The 20783-nt window shown below is 39.7% G+C and overlaps 1 protein-coding gene across 3 annotated transcripts in view; it reads left to right on the plus strand.

Moving 5' to 3' along the window:
* ZNF609 (zinc finger protein 609) overlaps positions 1 to 20783 on the plus strand; it is a 216947-nt gene that overhangs the window by 26628 nt on the left and 169536 nt on the right. For all 3 annotated transcript variants that reach the window (XM_056808405.1, XM_056808394.1, XM_056808413.1), the window contains exon 2: positions 10654 to 11527. In XM_056808405.1, coding sequence (XP_056664383.1) covers positions 10781 to 11527 — 747 coding nt within the window. In that variant the 5' untranslated portion in view covers positions 10654 to 10780. The remainder of the gene's footprint in view (positions 1 to 10653; positions 11528 to 20783) is intronic.

Raw genomic sequence — 20783 nt, forward strand, 5'->3', positions numbered from 1 at the left:
AGACCCTAAATCAGCATCCTAGTGCAAATATCAATATGAAAATAGGTCTTGACCAAAGACACATATAAAAGCCATTGGAATTGTGTGTTGGATATAGGAGGCGGTTTTAGGGAGGGGAGGGAAAGAACATGATTTTTGTAATCCTGGAAAAATGCTCTAAATTAATCAATTAAAAAAAATATAGTCAGTTTTGCTGGGTAGTCGATTCTTGGTTGTAGACCTAGTCCCCTTGCTTTCCGGAATATCATATTCCATGCATTTCGGTACTTCAGTGTAGATGCAGCCAAATCCTGTGTCATCCTAACTGTGGTTCCATGGTATCTGAATGACTTCTTAGCAGCTTGTAATATTTTTTCCTTGGTTCTAGTAGTTCTTGAATTTGGCTGTATTATTTCCGTATGTTTTCAATTGAGAATTAAGTACAGGAGGTGATCTGTGGATTCTTTTAATCTCTACTTTTCCCTCTTGCTCTAGAACAGTGGTTCTCAACCTTTCTAATGCCATGACCCTGCAATACAGTTCCTCATGTTGTGGTGACCCCAAACCAAAAAATTATTTTGGTGGCTACTTCAAAACTGTAATTTTACTACAGTTATGATTTGGAATATAAATACCTGATATGCATTATGTATTCTCATTGCTACAAATCAAACATAATTTAAACATCGTGATTAATCACAAAAACAATATTTAATTATATGTTGAGAAATATTAATCCAGCAGGAGGCAGCCTGAGTGCTGGGGCAGGAGGTAAGTCCTGCCTGGGGAGGGGGTCTGCAGACGCTGCCTTCTTCTTCCTGTTGTCTCCCTCCAGCTTGAGCTGAGGCTTCGCTTTGCTGGGGTTACTCGGCTCTGTTATCTGCTCCAGGACTCATTCTTTTTTTTTTTTTAAACCCTTACCTTCCGTCTTGGAGTCAATACTGTGTATTGGCTCCAAGGCAGAAGAGTGGTAAGGGTAGGCAATGGGGGTCAAGTGACTTTCCCAGGGTCACACAGCTAGGAAGTGGCTGAGGCCGGATTTGAACCTAGGACCTCCCGTCTCTAGGCCTGGCTCTCAATCCACTGAGCTACCTAGCTGCCCCCTCCAGGACTCATTCTTAATCACTCTGGAGCCAGCGCCCAGGTGCTCTCTCTAGGTCTCTGTTTGAGACCGGTCTCTAGGCAACAGGGTAAATCCATCGCCCCTCATAGGGGGAGGGCTGCTGGTAGGTAACTAATATTAGTACAATGTGCAAAGTAGCTCGATTTTTCAGCGGCTAAAGCCATCGGAAATATGTATTTTCCAATGGCTTCAGGTGACCCCCTGTGTTTTGGTCGTTCGATTCCTGCTGAGGTCGCGACTCACAGGTTGAGAACAGCTGCTCTAGAATGTTCCTGTATGTTTTCAATTGAGAATTAAGTACAGGAGGTGATCTGTGGATTCTTTTAATCTCCACTTTTCCCTCTTGCTCTAGAATGTCAGGGCAGTTTTCTTGAATAATTTCCTGTAGAATGATGTCCAGGCTTTTTCTTTTGTCATGATCTTCTGGTAGTCCAGTGATTCTTAAAAGTTGTCTCTCCTCTTTCCATTTTGTGGATGAGGTGTTTAATATTTTCCTCTGTTTTCATTCTTTTCATTTTGTTTTGTAGTTTCCTGCTGCCTTGTGAAGTCGTTTGCTTCTAGTTTTTAAAGATTGAATTTCATCTCTGGCTTTTGGGTCATCCTTCTCCTTCTGATCTTTCATCTTCTTTGCCTCATATTCAATCTCGTTAATTTTGGCTTTTAAGACACAGTTTTCTCATTTTAGTTCGAGTTCCTCTGTTTCCAGATGACTTATCTTGCTTTTTAAGTTCTTTTCCCAGTTGTCTTCAGCCTCTCTTAATTGTTTTTAATTGTATTTTGAGTTCTTCCAAAGCCTGTGTCCAATTTGCTGGAGTTTCTGTATTTTTGTTTGGTGTTCCTTGATCTTCCTCTGATTCATTGATCCTCCTTTGTTCATTGCCTGGATAGAAGCTGTCAATTGTAATTTTTTCTTTTTCTGATGTTTACTCATATTTTCCCTTTCTTTCCTCCCTGTAGTTGCCTGTAGTCTTGCTTCTTTCATTATGTTCTGGATCTGTCGGTTTGGGCTGTTCTGTTCTGAAGGGGCTTCTTTTCTGTTTTGCTGATTAGGTTAGTCAGATCTTCCCCAGCTGACAGAAGAATCTGAGAAGGAGCTGGGCTTCCCATCCTGTTATCAGAGTTGTTGCCTGTAATTTGTTATTGCCTTTGCCCCTTGGAGCTTAGTCTACAAGGCTCTCAGATCAGTCTGTGGGGGAGGGGTGTTTGAACTTGAGATTCCCTGCCTTCTGAAGGCTTCTTATCTGCCCAATTGATGAGATTGAGTCAGGGCAGAGTTGATCTGCCCAGCTGGCTGTGCCCTGAGGCAAAAACCTTGAGTGGGGGGAGGGGCAAGATGGAGTGTCTTGGCTGTAACTAGCTCTCTGTTCTGAGCTTTTCCAGCTGCCTCTATGCCACCTATGTTCAACATCCTGAGCCTGGCACAGATGTGCCAGTAAGGTACTCCCTTTTTTTTTGACCCAGAGATTCCAGCCACTGTTGGAGGCTCAATTCTATAGGTGGGGGAGGGGTCTTGGGATCTTTCTTCTTTCTTCCCCTTAAACTGGAGTGTTCTTGAATTCAGGCTTTTTTGGGGGTGTACCTTTTAAGTTGGGTCCAGGAGGGGGGTTCCCTAGTTCTTTCCTGTTGTTACATTTGGTTTTCAGTCCCCTCGAAGTATTGTGTTTTTGATTGGTGAGGAAGGGTTTGCAGAGGTCTGAGCTGTTGGATGTTTAAAATAATTTATAAAATGAGGGGATTGGGCTGGATGATCCTGGAGACACTTTCCAGCTCTAAATTTTAGCTTGCTAGGGAGTGAAATGTTAAAACTATTGAGAATTTACTGAAGGAGGGTTTTGAGAGGCTCTGTGAGTAGGAAGAAAAGTGGTATATGCATTTCATTGTGGGTGTGCATCTTGGTGGGGGGAGGGCAAAATTCAAACTGTAGTCACAGGCTGATGAGCATTAGTTAACAGTTAAAACTTAGAAAGGAGTTTCTAGGAATTGTAAACTGTACCTAGAAGTATGTCCAAAGTCCTGTTGTCAAGATGTTTGCTATTTTTAGGAAAGGTATCAGAAGGAAACAAAAAAGAGAATATACTATCTTTGAACAAAACCATGGTTCATCAACTTCTGGAGCACTGTGTACAGTTGTGAATGAGAGCTAGACAAAGGAACTCAAGATCAGGTGGATTGAGGGGCAACATTTTGAGGAAAAAAGTAACTTTTTTTTTTTAGTTTAGGTGGCGTAAGAAGAAATAAGATTAGATTCCCTAAAATCATGAGGTTATGTAAATGATTTCACTAAATATTAAAACTGGGATATGGAACCCTAAATTTTAGGTATCCACAAGGAAAAGACAGCTAGGTGGATCAGTGGTTAAACTACTGGGCCTGGAGTCAGAAAGACCCAAGTTTGTGAGTTCACATCTGGCGTTAGATATTTTACTAGCAGTGTGACTCTGGAGAAGTCATTGTTTAGAATTGTGCTGTCGAAGGAAATGGCAGACCACTCCAGTATCTTTGCCAAGAAAATTCTAGATAGCTTTATCAGGAGTTGGATGTGACAGAAAAAGCCATTTACCAACAACAAAGATGAGGAACACAATCATTGTATCAAGAGGTGTAGTCCAAGCATATGAGCTTCATTTTTTAAAACCATTGCCTTCTGTTTCAGAATTGATGCTTGGTATATCAGTTCTAAGGAAGAAGAGCAGTAAAGGTTAAGCAATTGGAGTTAAGTGACTTGCCCAAGGCAACAAAGTTAGAAAGTTTTTGAGAGTGGATTTGAGCCTAGGACTTTCCATATCCAGGTTTGGCTCTGTATTCACTGAACCTTCTCACCACTCCTGAGTTTTATTGTCTTGTGGCATATCATATGCTTTATAAGTGGGTAGGTGTACTCAAATCACTTTATTAATAAAAAATCTGATGTGACGCCCTATTGCTTCTAGATTGCTTGACATTTAAAACTCTTCACAGTCGAGTTTAATCAACAAGTGTTTTTAAATATGTTAGGCATTATATGAAGACCAAGATAGAAAAAAAGGCCAACATTGCCCACTTCTCCCCCCAAACAAACAAAAAACCTCCCACAGCTAGTCAGCTAACTTACATTCTTATGTGGGAGACAGCATGCAGACAAGCATCATCATACAAGATGTATGAATAGATGACGAGGAACCCTTAGCAGAAAGGAATGATCAGCTAAGGGGACCAGAAAAGGCCTTCTACAGAAGATGGGAATTGAGCTGAGTGTTGAAGGAAGCCAGGGGAATTAAGTTAGAGGTGATAAGGGAGAACATTCCAGGGATGAGGGCCAGACAATGAAAAAAAGGTTGGAGTCAGGAAATGGAGTGTGAGGAACAGCAAATCACTGATTAATCACTAGCAGGCCTGTAGTTTTCACAGAAGGGAGTTAAAAGAATGGCAAGGTAATAGAGGGACAGTGAGTGAGTAATAGAGGACAGGCTTTAAATGACAAATACTATTATTTTATATTTATTTTGATTCCAAAGGAACTGAGATCCTGCTACAGGTTGAGTAGGGCTGATGTGGTTAGACTTATGTTTTTGAAAAACTTTTGGCTGCTCATCCTAGATGGAATTTGTCTTTTGCTTCTTGGTCCACTTGTAGATAAGCCTTAGTAATGGGTGTCTTTATGTTTTTTAATTAAAAAACATGTCTTTCAATCCGTCAATCAATCAATCAAGCTATCAATTAAGTACTTATTCTGTGCCTGACACTGGGCTGAACTACTGGAGATACTAAAAGAGGCAAAAGACTGCCATGGGACAGTGTGATGATTAGGTCTTTAGAGGCTGAACTGAACTGAACTGAACTTAATTTTCTTATTCCTGGAACCAGGAATCAGCATTTAATTAGGACCTACTTTGTAGATTTAGGAAGAAAGACCCAAAATAGACCTACCCTCAAGGACTTTATAGTCTAATGGAGAGACAACATGCAAACAGGACAAATAGGAAATAATTATCAGAGGGAAGATATTGGAATTAAAAGGGTTTGGGGAAAGCTTCCTGTAGAAGGTGGAATTTTAGTTGGGACTTAAAGGAAGCTAGGAAAGTTAGTAGTTGGAGTGGAGAAGGGAAGTGTTCCTGATGTGGAGGATAGTCAGAGAGACTACCCAGAGCTAAGAGATAGAGTTTCTTGTTTGTGGAACAGCCAGGAGGTCAGCGTTACTGGGTCAAAGAGTACATGCCAGAGAGTAAGGTGTTAGACTGGAAAGGTAGGGGAGAGTAGTCTATGAAGGGTTGGAAATGCCAAACTGGGCAGTCTAGATTTGTTTCTGGAGGCAATAGGAAGCCTTTGGAATTTATTGAAGGGGGATGGGAGGCTGGAGTGTAGTGTAACACTTTTGATTGGACTTGTAGTTTAGGAATATTGTATCATTTTGGTGACGGAATGGAGGATGGATTGGAGTGGGGAGTGACTTGAGGCCGACAGTAATCCAAGTGGGAGGTGGTGAGAGCCTGTACTAGAGTGAAGGCAGTGTACGATAAGGGGAAGGGGGTGTTTTTGAGAAATGTTGCAAAGGTGAAACTGAAGCTGGTTGAATATGAGATGGGGGGGAGGGGGTAGTGAATCCAGGATGACTCCTAAATTATGAGCCTGAAGAACTGGGAGAGGATAGTGTTGCCCTCTACAGTAACAGGAAAGAAGAGGTGGGGAGAGAGCGTTTAGGGAGGGGAAGATAATAAGCTTCATTTTGAATATAAGGAGTTTTAGATATCTACTGGACTTCTAGTTGAAGATGTCTGAAAAGCATTTGGAGATGTGAGCTTGGAGGTCAGAGAGATTAGGGTGGGAAAGGTAGATTTGAGAATTAAAAGCATAAAGATAATAATAAATTACCAAATCAAGTAGTATAGAGGGAGAAGAGAAGAAAGTCCAGGATAGAACCTAGAGGAATCCTTACATTTAGAGGGTATGATCTGGAGGGGGCTCTATCAAAAGAGACAAAAGATAAATGAATTTCTGTATGCTAAAGTACTTAATGTGTTAGGTCCATTTAGTGGACTGGAGATGCTTATGTATTAAACCTAACAAAAGTTGTATTTGCTTGTCACAGTGTTGCAAAAATGCTTTTCTACTTCCACTCCCCAGTGTTGGCAGTTTATGTTACTTGAAGCAAGTCAGGCTTCTTAGTCCTTTTTTTCTTGGAGATGGATTGAATTTGTAGACCACTGAACTTTGCATATGCATTGAAATGAGTTTGACACTTACTGTGACTGGTGGTTGCCATTTTCTTATCACCCAGTTCTTAAATGATACAAATGGATGAGGCCTTTCAAATGCAAGAAAGCTGAACTGTGGCTGTTCTTTTAAATGGTTATGTGCTTTTTATCTCTTCCCCCTTTGTTGGGACTAAGTTGTTAGCTGTGGTTGTTGAGATGATTCAGTTTCTTTTGTTACAGTAATTAATGAAACTAATTAAGGGAGGGACCTATTGGGAAGTTGATTATTTCTTGATGGAATTGCCTGTGGAAATTTCTTCAGTTGGTGAGGTCTGCTGAAATGTGGCCTGTAGAGAGGGAAATGCCTGTTCTTCCAACTGTGTACCTTAAAGTCACAAAGAATGACTTCCATGTTATACCAGTCACCAATTCATAGGGTCAAAGAGATCTTTGATTTAGAGCCTGGAGGGACCTCAAAAGCTAGCTAGTTCAATTCTCTTCATTTTACTATGAGGAAACTGAAGACCTGGAACCATAACTCATTTGCCTAAGGCTACAAACATCTTAAATGGCACAGTAGGGGTTTGAACCCAGATCCAACTTTAGAGTTGGTGCTTCCTTTTACTTTGCTAAGTTGACTCAGCTAAAGTTCACTAAGTAAGTAAATTGTTTTAGAATGACATTTAATTTGAACAGAAGACAGTGTTATATTCCAGTGGTTCTTTGACAGTTTATGGGGTTATCAAGCCCTAAAGTAGAAATATAGTTTAAGAAGGATTTGCTTTCTCTTGAGACAGTATTCCTCCTCCTTCCAGGTTCTTGAGAAACTCAGAAAACAGATTATAAGGATTCAAAAAACTTCAGCTTTGTTGGTTCTCTCCCTTACATATAAGTCCCAAATGATTTGAACACAACTAGGCCTACATCTTGAGGTTAGGAGTAACTTTAAAATGAAGAGATGATGAATTCACTTGGAAGATAGCAGAGTTTGAGAGGAAAGGACAGGTGTTGGTTTTCTTTGGCAGAACTCAAGCTTGCTGAATGTCTGCCACCTGCTTTGTAGGATCAACAAAGAGCATCTCCTTTTTTTTCCTTTGGAAAAACTAATATGCTCAGAAGCACGGATTGTAATCATGGTCTGTGTTATCTTACAAGACTCACTTTTAGAATAAGAGTTTTGTGAGATTAATAAAATGACTTACATTTGCTTTATTTTATCATACTTAGCTGTGCAATCTCATTTTTCCTTTATAATAATTACATGAGTTCAGAAAGGGTGGTCAGTTCTATTTTATGGAGGAACTGAAGTCATAAGACTCTTAAAGAAATTGGAAAGCATTGAAATAATTTGTTTAAGGTCATACTGATCGCCAATGGCTGAATGGGGAGTAGATCCTAATTTGTCCTTCTGGTGTCTAGACAGTGCCGTATTGCTAGTATGCCATTTTGCTTCCCTAGAGAGTATAAACTATAAGATACTCACTGGGAGGAGGAGGGTGCTATATGTAAGTTCTGTACAGTACCCAAATAATTAATATTTTCTCCTTCTAGTGTATCTGGTTTCTGTCAAATGAAATAATGTGTAAAAGTATTTAATAAACCTTGGAGTACTATGCAAATGCTAACTGGCTAACTATTCAGAACTCAAGCAATAGGATGGAGACATAGGGTTTTTCTATTAGATAGCTCTTAATAGGGACCAAGTACAAAGGACCTTTTTCTGAATTTCCTTAAGAATAAGAATTGATCACATTTACAGAATTCTTTTTTTTTCATTTGTAACTTTTTTCCTTATATCCCTTTGTGAGGATGACCAGTGATCCCTTTATACCTGTGTAACAGATGGCATGACTTGACCTTCATTTTTCAGATGAGGAAACAAACCTAGGGTTTGTGATTTACTCTGTAGTTACATGGATGCCATAGTGTCTGGGTTATCAAAGAGTGAGACATCTTCAGCCAGAGCTTTCTTAACATCAGAGCCATGGATCCCCAGATGTCAAGAAGTCTGAATTTGTTTTTATTAATTTTTATAATTGGATTTCACCATAATTGGCTTGATTTGTAATTCACTGTATTACATACATTTAAAATACTATTCTGAGGTGAAGGTGTCCCTTTTTTAAAGGGCTCTGTGTCATGCAAAAGGTTAATCTCCTTCAAGCCTTTCTGGCATAAAAATTTCTCATTTATTTTGTACTTTATAGATTATAAAATCCTCACAATTTTCCTTTGATACACAAAGTGCAAGTAATTCCTAACTTTATTTCAAAGATGAGGAAGTAGAATCTGAGACCTGTTGGAAGAAAAGGAACTTTTTTCTTTCAAAAATGAAATTACTCATTTTCAGACGTATTATTTGCTATTTTTACTTTCTGGGCATATGTGGAATGAGTAAATGGAAAGTTCTTCAGTTGGAATATTCACTAAGAAGCCTTGGTCATGGGATGTATACCTTCTAAGATTGATGTTGGCATGTTCCATGGCATAATCTAGGAAAATGCATTGTGGAGAAACCTGGGACTCATGAGTGTACTGGTAGTAGTGATTTCAAAATGTGAGCAATTTGGGCATAAAAACTGACCTTCAAAGAGTGCTCTCTGAATAAAAACTGATAGGCTATCAGTTTCCAGCTTTTGTTGTGATAGATCACTTCATATAGACCAGAGTGACTGTGTGCTTTGTGGTGTGGAGAAGGGAGAGTAGAGTGGTCACTGTACATCTCTTTTACTCCTCATAGGCAAATCTAGGTAGGGAATAGCTTTTCAGTGATCTCGGTGTAGGAACAAAGCATAAAGGGTAATAGTTGGCAAAGCATAGCAGGGAAAGGACTCCATAGAGTCAGGTAGACTCAGTGGTTTTGTGGCTTAGATCACTGGACTGTTATGCTCATTCCAAGACAGAAAGTGGATTATGGTTAGTCTGTGGGAAGGCAAATAAGGAAGGGAGGAAAATCTGCACAATGGCATTTGAAAAGCTTAAAGTGACTTAAGGATTTTTTTATAGAGCATTGGTTCTCCTGATTTTGCACTTTCTCTGCCATTGATAAAAGAGGTTAGTCCTTTTCATTTCCAGCTTGCATGTTACCACACCTCCTGGGGTTAAAAATCTCCTTAATGACCTGTCAGAGAATTGATTATTAGCTGTATAGAGCCAGAGTCCTTGCAGAGAGCAGATGGGGAATAGTTTGAATTCCACTGACAGGCTGATTAAAGAATCTTTGGCATTTTTATGGTGTGATTGTGTTTTTGGAGGCATACCACTAGGATCACAACTAAATAGTAAGTCCTATTGGAATTGGGAGGTTGAATGTTAGAAAAGTCACTTGGTTTAGAAAGTGTTATTCATAATACATTTTTTCATATTCAGCATTATCAGAAGAGCCTCCATTTCTTCTAAGACTCTTCAGTCCTCAGTGGCATGCTCTCAAATATATGTCCTTTTCACTTTGGGACTTTGGATAGCTATCTAGCTCCCTTGTCAGGAGCCCAGCTTCTTTAGAGGTATTTTTCTACTGGCAGTTTTCTTGTTGAGGTTGAAATTGGGTATATGTGTGTGAGACAGTTTTTCTTGCTTATTGTCTGATGACAGTGTTTCTTATCTCAGAGAAGATCTCAGTGTAGAACATGGGATTGGGGCAAGAGGAATTAAGGAAGGGCAGTACTGATTTAAATTCCTATTAATTGAGATTGATTGGCTGAATCCTCTGGTAGGTTATATTTCTTGAAGTTTGCCAGTCTGTGCCCTTGGTTGTCAAGTATTTTTTTTCTAGTTACTTGAATTTTTTTTCTTTCTGATGTCAGTCATGTACAAGATTGGTTCTTTTTTGCTTCAGGAGAGTCATGGGAAATTTTCTAGCTTTTGTAGCTTGAGACTTGCTCTGCTAGTGGAAGAACCTGAAAACATTTAATTGGGCTTTAGGTAGCCAAAACAGTCAATTAGCAGGTATTTATTAAGCACCTATTGTGTATGAGACATTGTGCTGCATGCTAGTGATACAAATGTCAAAGGAGAAGAATATGGATTATTGATTGAGGGAGGATTGCCAGCTGGCCGTGGTGGTAGTATTGAGACTATCAAGGGACAGAGGGAACTAATGCTAAAGGACATTGAATGTTAGATTTATTACAGAATCAAATTAGGCGATTGAAAATGCTGTTCCTTCCCTGGGGAAGATGATTTGTGCATTGTTTCTTTCTGGGGCTTTTAGTATAACTTCAGTCAGAAATACAAAGTTAACTTGTTTGTCTTTTCTCTCTTGGTATCTAAAGTACCCCCTTACAAAGAGTCTTTTTTTCCCCCCTCCCCATGTGGAAACTTGGATCAAGTTTCATTTGTGTTTTTTTTAAAACAACTTTTTTTTTGTTTTCTCTCTTCTAGCAATGATGTTGTCCACTGGGCATATGCTGAAGATTGTTACAGGTCTGAGAAAATAGCTACAGCTGAAAATCTGAAAGCTGGGGTCGAGGAAGAGGCTTGAATCTCGAGGTGGGACGTTGACTCTAAGATGTCCTTGAGCAGTGGAGCCTCCGGAGGGAAAGGAGTAGATGCAAACCCAGTTGAAACATATGACAGTGGGGATGAGTGGGACATTGGAGTAGGGAATCTCATTATTGATCTGGACGCTGACCTGGAGAAGGACCAGCAGAAACTGGAGATGTCGGGCTCAAAAGAGGTGGGGCTACCAGCCCCCAATGCTGTGGCCACATTGCCGGACAACATCAAGTTTGTGACCCCAGTTCCAGGACCACAAGGGAAGGAAGGCAAATCAAAATCCAAAAGGAGTAAAAGTGGCAAGGACAGTGGAAAACCCACCCCTGGGGCTTCCTTGTTCACAGCAAGTGAAGGAGCATCTGGTAAGAAGGAGGCTCAGGGACGCTCAGGGGACAGTACTAATGCAGGAGGCCTGGTAACTGCTATTGCCCCCAAGGGTTCAGAGAAGGCTGCTAAGGCATCCAGAAATGTGGCAAGCTCTAAGAAAGAGAAGGAGAGCAACTCATCAAAGAGCAAGAAAGAAAGAAATGAGGGAGTGGGGACTTGTTCAGAAAAGGATTCTGGGGTTCTTCAGCCTCTTGCCCTGGGAGGACGGGGCAGCCAGTATGATGGAAGTGCAGGGGTGGACACTGGGACTGCAGAACCACTTGGGAGTATAGCCATTGAGCCAGGGACAGCACTCAACCCTTTGGGAGTTAAGCAGGAACCAGAGGAAGGGGAGAGTGAGTGCCGTCCACTGAAGAAAGTCAAGTCTGAAAAGGTAAGTGTCCAGACATGATGGCCTATTTTATACTAATTGCCAAATGCTGTATATACCTGATGAAAGGTCTATTTATTTGTTCATAATTAATGGCCATTAAAAGATTGAAGCAGCTGCTAATGATGGTGTGATTTTTGTCCCAAGTTGTGGGATTCAGTGTGGGTTTTTTAGATAGCATGGGCATTTGGGAAACAAAGTATTTCTATTTCAACTCAATTACTTTCAAAAGCAATTTCTTTTGGCTGAAGTTCAGAATGTTTTCTTATGTATGTTCTGGAGCCAAGCTTTAGGTGTTTGATGCTAGAAGCTGGTATCAGACCTTCAACGAGACTAATTTTTTCCTAGCACTTAAGCTGCAGGAAAGGGCCAGAGTGAGAGCTGACCTTGGATTAGATGTATATGTAGATTGGAAAAAGTTGGATCTCTAACAAGGCCAGAAGTTTTGTAGGGACCAGGGTATGGGTCTTATGCAAAATGCAAAAAACAAGGTATTGGCATGGGGACCTGAAAGTATTAGCACTGTGTGGTAAAGGCAAAGCCCATGACAACAGACAGATCAGTGTGCTTTGTGTGAAGGGGTTAGGTTTCAGGAGAATCCATAAATAGGAATAACAATATTAGTGTTCCAGAAAGAGCTGTTTTTCAGGGTATTGAAAGAATTTGGTTTGTGGCCAAATGTGTCCTACTCTGGATGCTTTTTTCCTTGGCAGTGAGAACTTCCTCATTATTTAATAGCTTCCAAAGGAGTGTGTTTCTTTTCCTTCCAGGTAGATGAGTCTAGAGTTCTGGGAAGAGGGTGATCCTTTTATCTGGGAGGAAGGCCCTGATTCACAGATTGGAAATGGGGGGGGGGGGTCAGGTGTATTCTATACCTTACAGTTTACTGCCCCTTCTCCCCAAAATAAAGGTTGATGGGGTGTCAGAACTTTGTTTTTGCCTCTTAATTCTCTTGCTTTATGTATGGTTCACCTTGGGCTTCCAGCTGAAAGTTATGCAAATTAAATTGGTTTCTTTGTAATTACATCAGCTTCTGCTGGAAATGCTTATTTCCATATGCGTTTAGTAAATAGATGCTGGATGTGTTACATCATGGTGGATGGTGCCACTTTATTATCTGGAGTCCAGTGGGCATCTCTCTTTTGCTAGAGGCAAAGACTAATATTACTTGTCAATATCTGGGCTTCTCTGATAGTATGACTGTATTTCTCTCACTGATGACCCTTTTCAATGGCATCTGCATTGGTAGAGATAGGTTTTCACTGCCTCTTTGTAGGGAGCAGATGCTTCAGTGCACCTCACCCTTTTCTGCCCAGAGTACTAGCATTATTTGTCCTGCTGAACTTGTGTTTTGCTCTTTTCTTGAGAGGGGTCCATTGTTAGGATGTCCCAGAAATGAAGGAAGTGCCTTTTTTCAGTCTCAGACTCACTTGTCTGTTCTGTGTAGTTGGCTGTGCTCCTACTGTGATCTTGTTAGTCAGGAAACTCTTGCCCCACATGTTCTAAATTACTTCTGGAAGAGTTGCAGAGACCAGTTTTTCCAGTACGGCAAAGGGCTTCCATCTTCCTTTTTACTTGGATCACTGCTGACAGAGTTTCTGATGAGTACCTGTGTGGTACTTGCTTAGTTTCAGAATTAGACTAATGTCCCTGTGTATGTGAAGGGCTCCAAGCAGGAGGCAAATGTAACCCACTATCTTCCCATAAATATGTAGAAGCTGGCTTGGCTTGCTGCTGTCCAAGGAGTGGGGCAGAGAGCAGCTGTACATCCAGCTAATGACATTCCTTGGTGCCAGAGAGATTTAGCTTTTGCTAATACAGCCAGTATTGAAAGTCCCAATCCTTTCAGTGACCCTGGGAGAACAGTGTTAAGTTGAGGTTTTGGGGAAAAGGCAGGGTAGGGGAATAGGACCTAGAGAAACTAGACTTCATTTTCAGGAAGAAGGATGCAATTGTTAAAGGGAGCTTTAGAGGCTAATAGTTAACCACAGTCTGGCAGCATTATGATGACCAAGTTACCTCTTCCTTAATTCAAACTGAGTGTCTAAAGTTGGAGATGGCTTTTTGCAAGCTTTTCTGCCTTTTAGATAAACAATTATTTAAATAAATATGAAGAAGTTGCTATGGATATACCCAAAAGTACAAGGAGTGAGAGCATTTCTGGCACTGGAGAAGGAAAGCAGGACTGGAACACAATCAGAAGTTGAGGAATACATAAGAAAAAAGCCAAGAAGTAGGTAGAAGAGAGCTACTTCCATATGGCTCAGTGCTTTTGCACATAGTAGACACTTGATTTTTTTTTTTTTGTTGGTAAGATAGCTTACTGGTAAAAATATTGAGGATCTCTTTGAAGTTCTATGTCCCACTCCATCCCCTAAGCTCTAGGGTTGTATACTCAGAGCAGGCAGCCCATAGCCCAACTTAGGGGATAATTTATCAGAGACCATAAAGCTTAATTTAGTTTGGGAATTGGATACTGTGAACCAGGAACTTATCATTTAAGCTATAGAGGGGGAAAATTTATACCTCAATATGATTTGCTAGGCAAAGTATCTTGGTTAGCAAGGGTTATTATATTATTAAGTTAAAAAATTTTAAGATGGATTTCTTCCTCTACTTTTCCCCTCCAAGCTGGAAGTTTAGGAATAACACATGGGCCTGTTCCTACTACTGACTGGTTCTGAAGCATTGACCTGGGCGGTTTTGCTCTTTCTTAGGCATATTGGTGGTATTTTTCCTATATTAATTCCTATCATCATAGTTCACTGCATCTCAGAAACTCCTGAGCTCAAGAGTTCAAAAAGCCTCATTCTTCCTGGTAGCAGGGATTATAGGCTTATACCACCATGACCAGTCGCTACTGTTAGAGGCATGAGGGAGAGATTATGAGGTTGAAGTATCTGCATCTTTAACTATTAAACTGTGTTCAGAATATTCCCACCTCTTAATAATGCCACTACCCTAGCTTTCTCAAAGTGTCCATACCTATACCTTGGTTAGTGAGTGAGAACATTTTTCTATAGACCATAAATCTGAGCTTTAAGGAAATATTGGTGAAAAAGTGTGTGTTCTCCCTGAAATATTTCCCTTTCCCTAGGGCATAAGAAGAATCAAGTGTGATTTCTAACTGCCACTGCTAGCCTTAGTTGTTAGTGAATACCATTGTTTGAAAAACTTACTGCCAGCTGAGGAGGTAGGGAAAGGGAATGGTAAGGAATAAATAAGACAGACCTTCAGATTTTTTCCTAGGCACTTGGCTTAGTTTTGATTGATAGGTTGTTTTATGGGAGCAGGGGGTGGTGTACTTCACCTTCCCTTTTCTTGTGCTGCTGCCGCCATTCTGACAGGCCAAAAAAAAGTTTACAAATTCCAGACAGCAGTGATCTATGAGTGCTAGATTATGTCAGGATCTGGAGCTGAGAGGTTTTTGGAAGAAGGCTTTTTACCTTTTCCTCTTAATCAGATAAAGCAGCCAACAGTCTGTAGTGAGTAAAGGACTTAGAAATTTAGAATGCAGATTAATGAAGAAAGCCTTTACCCACCCCTTTTGGTTCATTTTTACCTTGCAGTTTTATGAAAATTCCAGTCATTTTTCTATATCTCTTTTTTGTAACATTTCTTTCCCTTGTCTTAGTGTTTCTTGGCCCAGGCCTCCTGTTTTACTACTGCCTTCCTTGCTCGAGAGGTCAGCCTCATGTCCTGTAGTCTAGGGTTTGCAAACTTTTTCTGTAAAGGGCCAGATGTATTTTTGTGCTTTGCATGGCCAAGAGGTAAAATTGAGGATATTTTATAAGGGATCATATAACAAGAGAGGAAAAAAAATTCCCACAAGATTTTTATTGACAGAATTTGAAATCTACTAAAAATGTCTGAATTTTTTGCAATGTATTTACTAATGAGAAGAATGGAATTATTTTTCCATCTGTTAATGCTGATTTGAGGTGATATATCGTCTTTGAAAATATCTTTTCATGAACATAGATATTGTCAAATACTACTATCCGTCTATGGGCATATGAGTTTAATTGAACCAAAAGGCTAATAGTCTTAAAAACAAATTAATTTTCTCCAGACATGTTTATATGACTACAGCAATTTAATAAAATTTAATTAACTTAACATCTTTAAATGAATTTCCTTTCTTAGGTAACAAATGAGCTACTCAGAAACTTACTTTGGTTACAATCTCATTTTCCATTTTTTGTCAGGAAATTTTGCTATGAGGAGATATCCCATTTTCTAATGTTTTTGGCATGTTGCTTTTCTTGGAGTTGGGAACATTTTAATGAATGCCTAGACTGGTATTGTCACTGGAGTAATACTCTTTTAGTGTGGTTATAGTGTCATTTCATAATAAATACAATGCTTTGCCATGTAACTTGATAAAAAAAGCAATACAGATGCTGTGCCTTAAAAGAATGACATTCAAAGACCGCTTAGCTTATGTTGACATGATGGGATATGTACAGTGACCAACACACATGGCATTCAAAATGTGTCAGCATCTTAACAACATCACTGCAGTTTTGTGTGCTGAGCAGCAGTGCAAAGCAAAGAGGGGACTACGTAGTTTTTACTACAGTTGTTCAACTTTGCAACCATAGACTATATAGAAACAAATGAGCATAGGTGTGTTCCATTAATACTTTATGGGCATTGAAATTTGAATTTTACATATCATGAAATAGTAAACACCCCTTGGGCTCTCCTTCCCCCCACTAAAAAAATATTAAAACCATTCTTAATTCACAGGCTGTACAAAAACAGGCAGTGGGGCTGAACTTGTCCATGGACTATAGTTCGCTAACTCTTACCCTAGCCTACTCAGAATTTCTCCCAAATTCTTTTTTTTTTTTTGGCTGTTGTTCAGTCTTGTTTGACTTCTTTGACTCCTTGGGGTTTTCTTGGGAGAGATGCTGGAGTGTTTTTCTATTTCCTTCTCATTTGACAGATGAGGAAACTGAGGCCAATAGAGTTAAGAGAATTGTCCAGGGTCACACAGCTAGTAAATGTCTCAGGCCAAATTTGAATTCAGGAAGATACATTTTTCCTCCAGGTTCAGTATTCTATCCATTATGCAGCCTAGCTGCCTCCAAATTCCACCTCCTTCCTAACTAATCTGTGGTGGCATATCTTCCAACATTATCTCCTGGAATCAGCTGTTATTAGAACACTTTTTTTTGTGGAGGAAGAAAAAATCCTTTGAATTCCCTATATGAAACTAAGTTGTACTTTTAGGGAAGTTATTTGTATTTGAAAAAAATACCAACACCAAGGAAAGGCAACTGCTTGACTACAGGGGTTGAGGGGATATGATTGAGGAGAGACTCTAAATGAACATCCTAATGCAAATACCAAAAACATGGAAATGGATTGGGATCAAGGACACATGTGATACCCAGAGGAATCACATGTCGGCTATGGGAGGGGTGGGGGGGGGTGCCGGAGGGAGGAAAAGAAAATGATCTTTGTTTCCAATGAATAATGTTTGAAAATGACCAAATAAAATAATGTTTAAAAGGGAAAAAAAAAGTACCCACTGACACGAGTTTCCCTCATTCAGCAATTTTTATCCATTGAGAGTGTGTTTTGGAATCATATCGCCTTAGAATTTTGAAGCTGGAAGAACCTAACCCTCTACATTTTACAAATGAGAGGTTAACTTGACTTACCTATAAGAGTCACAGCTAGTTAGTAATATTACCAGGCTTAGTTCCAGGAGTATATATTTCTGTGCAGAAAGGGATGTTTTTTTTTTAACCCTTTTTTATCTTAGCAACAACTTTAAGACAGAAGAGCATGGGCTAGGTAAATACTTACTTACCCAAGGTCACATGACTGGGAAGGGTCTGAGCTCAAATTTGAACCCAGATTCTCCTGAATCCAGGCCTAGCACTCTATCCATTGAGTCTCCTAGTTGCTTCAGAAAGGGGTGTATTTTTGAACCTCCTCAGTATTGGCTATAGTTTTAAAATAAATTATTTAATGAAAACTTGAATTAATTCACTGTTCTTTCCCCTCTTAGTTATGCCTCAGGAATTCTTTCTTAGATAACAAGCTCTTTCAGTGCTCTCATCCTAAAAGTTTTCATAGGGATGCTTGGCTTGAGGCAGAGGCAAATAGTGGAGAAATGAGAAGCAGTGTAGTGTTGCCCCTCTCTCCCTTGCCCTTCAATTTCCCCAAACAGATCATCCTAGGAAATACACTGAATCAATAGGGGAAATATAGAGAAATGCCAAATGACTCAAGTCATATGTCTAGCCCAGATAGGCAAAGAGAGGCAGATAGTGAGGTGGTTCATGGACTTTGGGAATGGGGACAGGCCAAGAGCATACTCTTTCCCCATGGTGCACTGTAGTACTCTGTGCACTGTGTGCACTGTGGCAAGAATTCCTAAACCCCTACTGAGATAGCCTTGTAGCAGGGACAGGAGCCAAATAACACTTTTGTCACCCATTTATCTATTTCTGAATCACAGATCCAAGGTAGACTGAGGGAGGCATTAATGCCTAGAAATGGCAGTCGGGTGTAGGTGGCTCCTAGGTTTTTGTACTAAGAAAGGGGAACATTCTGAAGTAAGAAGCAGCAGTGTGGCTCAGATCCCAGGCGCAGTGTCCTATTGGTTCTAGTATCTAACTCAGTCTGTGGCAGAATAACTAGGACAGGAATTCCAGACCAAAGGGGAGCCAACAATTCTGTCATTCCACCAACAAAGCTTTCCAGCTGGCTGAGAGGGGTTGAGTCTGGCAACATGATCCTGTTGCTCAGATAGACCCAAACCCAAGTCAGGAACTTGTAGAACTCAGACCAGAGGGGCAGTGATAAAACCATTTTGAGAGTGCTAAAAACTTGCAGGTCCTCCGCATATCCCTGAGATCCTTCAATAATAAAATACTCCTTATCTCAAGAAAGCAGCAACAGGACCAGCCTAGACCTTCCTCCAGGAATATGGCAGAGTTCAAGCTTAATACCAAATTCTAGATGAAGAAGAAAGAGCAAAAAAAAAAAAAGGGATCCCACTGTAAAGAGGTACTACAGTGTCAGGCATGCTCAAGATAAACTCAGAAGAATAAGGAAAACCTCAGAGAATGCACAGTTTGGGTATATATACTCAATTAGTATTCCTGGAAGAGAGGAGCAAGAGTTAAGAAATATTTTTATAAATGAAATTCAATTTTAGACATATGCCTAGACATCCCAGGATGCCAAAGAGAGGTATGACTTAGTCATCATTTATTAAACAACTAGTTCATACCAGGAACTTTGCTAAGAATGAAAAACAAACCATGTAATAGGATAAAGTCTTAAGGGATAAAATAGTTTTAGTGCCTAGAAAGCTGATGTCAAAGCCAGAAAGGTCTGAGTTCAAGTTCTTCCTCTGATACATATTAGCCCTGTTTTTTCTCTTCTTCTATATTATTTTATTTAGGTAATCTCATCACCTCCTATAGATTCAGTTATCTCTGGGTTGATAATTCTCAGATCGACTCTTACCTCCAAACTCCCCATCTCTAATTGCCTATCAAACATGATGATGTCCCAGTAGACATCTTAAACTCAACATGTAATAAACAATTTCTTTCTCTCCAAATGCTCCCTTTTCTAAGTGTTTTATTGAAGCTGTACCATTCTCTCAGCCACCTGGGCTATGTCATCCTCAACACTCATATCCAGTGGGTTGTGATGGTATGTCTAATTTACCTTCATAACATCTCACATATGCTCTCTTCTGAAACTGCTACCACTAAAATTGTAGTATAGGATGGTGATGGAATACTATTGGATTGAGTAGGAGGATTTCAGAAAAAGCTGGAAAGACCTATATGAACTGATGCAGATCAAAATAAGCAGAACCAGGAGAACATTGTTCACAGTAATGGCAATATTGTGGAGTGATCAACTGTGATAGATTTCAGCTACTCTCAGCAGTGCAATGATCCAGGACAATTCGGAGGGACGTATAAAAGAGAATGTTATCTACCTTCAGAGAAGGAACTATGGGAATCTGGAATGCAGATCAAAACATAGGAATTTTCACTTAAGTTTATTTGTGTTTATTTTTTTTTATGTTGGGGTTTTGGTTTTGTTTGAGTATTCTTTTACAACAATGAATGATATGGGGGGCTTGGAGGGAATCCAAAATGTTAAGGGTAGAAAAAAAGGAAAGAAATTGCCATTACCCTAGTGCAGACCCTCATCACTTTATGCCTGTACTATTGTGATAGGCTTCTGATTAGTCTTCCCGTCATAAATCTCTCCATTCCAGGCCATACTTGACTCACTTCCTAAAGTGGTCTCACCATATCTCCTCACTATTGCATTAACTCCAGTGACTCATTATCACTCTGGGATCAAATATAAAATCCTCTGCTTGACACTTAGAGCTCTTCATGTCCTTTCTCCACTCACTTTACCAGTCTTCTTGTACCAGATACTCTCTCTTTGTTTTACTTTGAGATTCAAATGACCTTGACTTCCTTGCTGTTTCTTGCACAAGATAATCCACCTCTTGGCATTTTCACTGGCTGTTCCTAATGTCTGTAATGCTTTCCTTTTTAATCTCCACCTTTTGGCCTTCCTAAGTTACAGCCAAAACTCCACCTTCTACAAGAAGCCTTTCTGATTTCCCTCCGTTCTAGAGTCATCCCTTTATTAATTATCTTGTGTACTTAATTGTTTACTTGTCACCCCCATTAGACTATAAACTCTGAGGACAGGAACTGTCTTTTGCTTTTTCTCTGTATATATAATGCATAGCACTATTTGTCACATAGTGACATTTAATAATGGTTATTAACTCTGTCCCTAAACAAGTCAATCTCTCTGAACTCTAGAAAACTAAGATGATAAATTACAAAGAAAATTAAGACTTCCCCTGGTAAAGAACATTTCTTCTCCAGAATTTTCCTATGTCAATGAAATCACTTTATTCCTATCCCAGAGATACTTCAGTCTGGTTTTTACTTCCTGTGAATCTATTCAATTCAAATAGACAGCTTTGACATGGGTTCTTTTGGGGTTGGAATGAGATTGTTTATACATCTGGCTCTGTAATGCATCATATTTACATGTGGAAAGCCAAACTACTTATTCTTGGTGTGTTGCTTCTGATACTCCTGGATTTTAAAACTGCCCAGCTTGTTAGGACGATCATTAGACTAGTAACAATATCCTCATCTCCCCCCTTGATATACCAATTTAGTAGTTAACAAGAGGAAGAAATAAATCTTGAGGTTTTAATGTTTTCTTTCAATATGAT

The sequence above is a fragment of the Monodelphis domestica genome, chromosome 1, assembly GCF_027887165.1.
Source record: "Monodelphis domestica isolate mMonDom1 chromosome 1, mMonDom1.pri, whole genome shotgun sequence".
In the NCBI taxonomy this organism is placed as follows: domain Eukaryota; kingdom Metazoa; phylum Chordata; class Mammalia; order Didelphimorphia; family Didelphidae; genus Monodelphis; species Monodelphis domestica.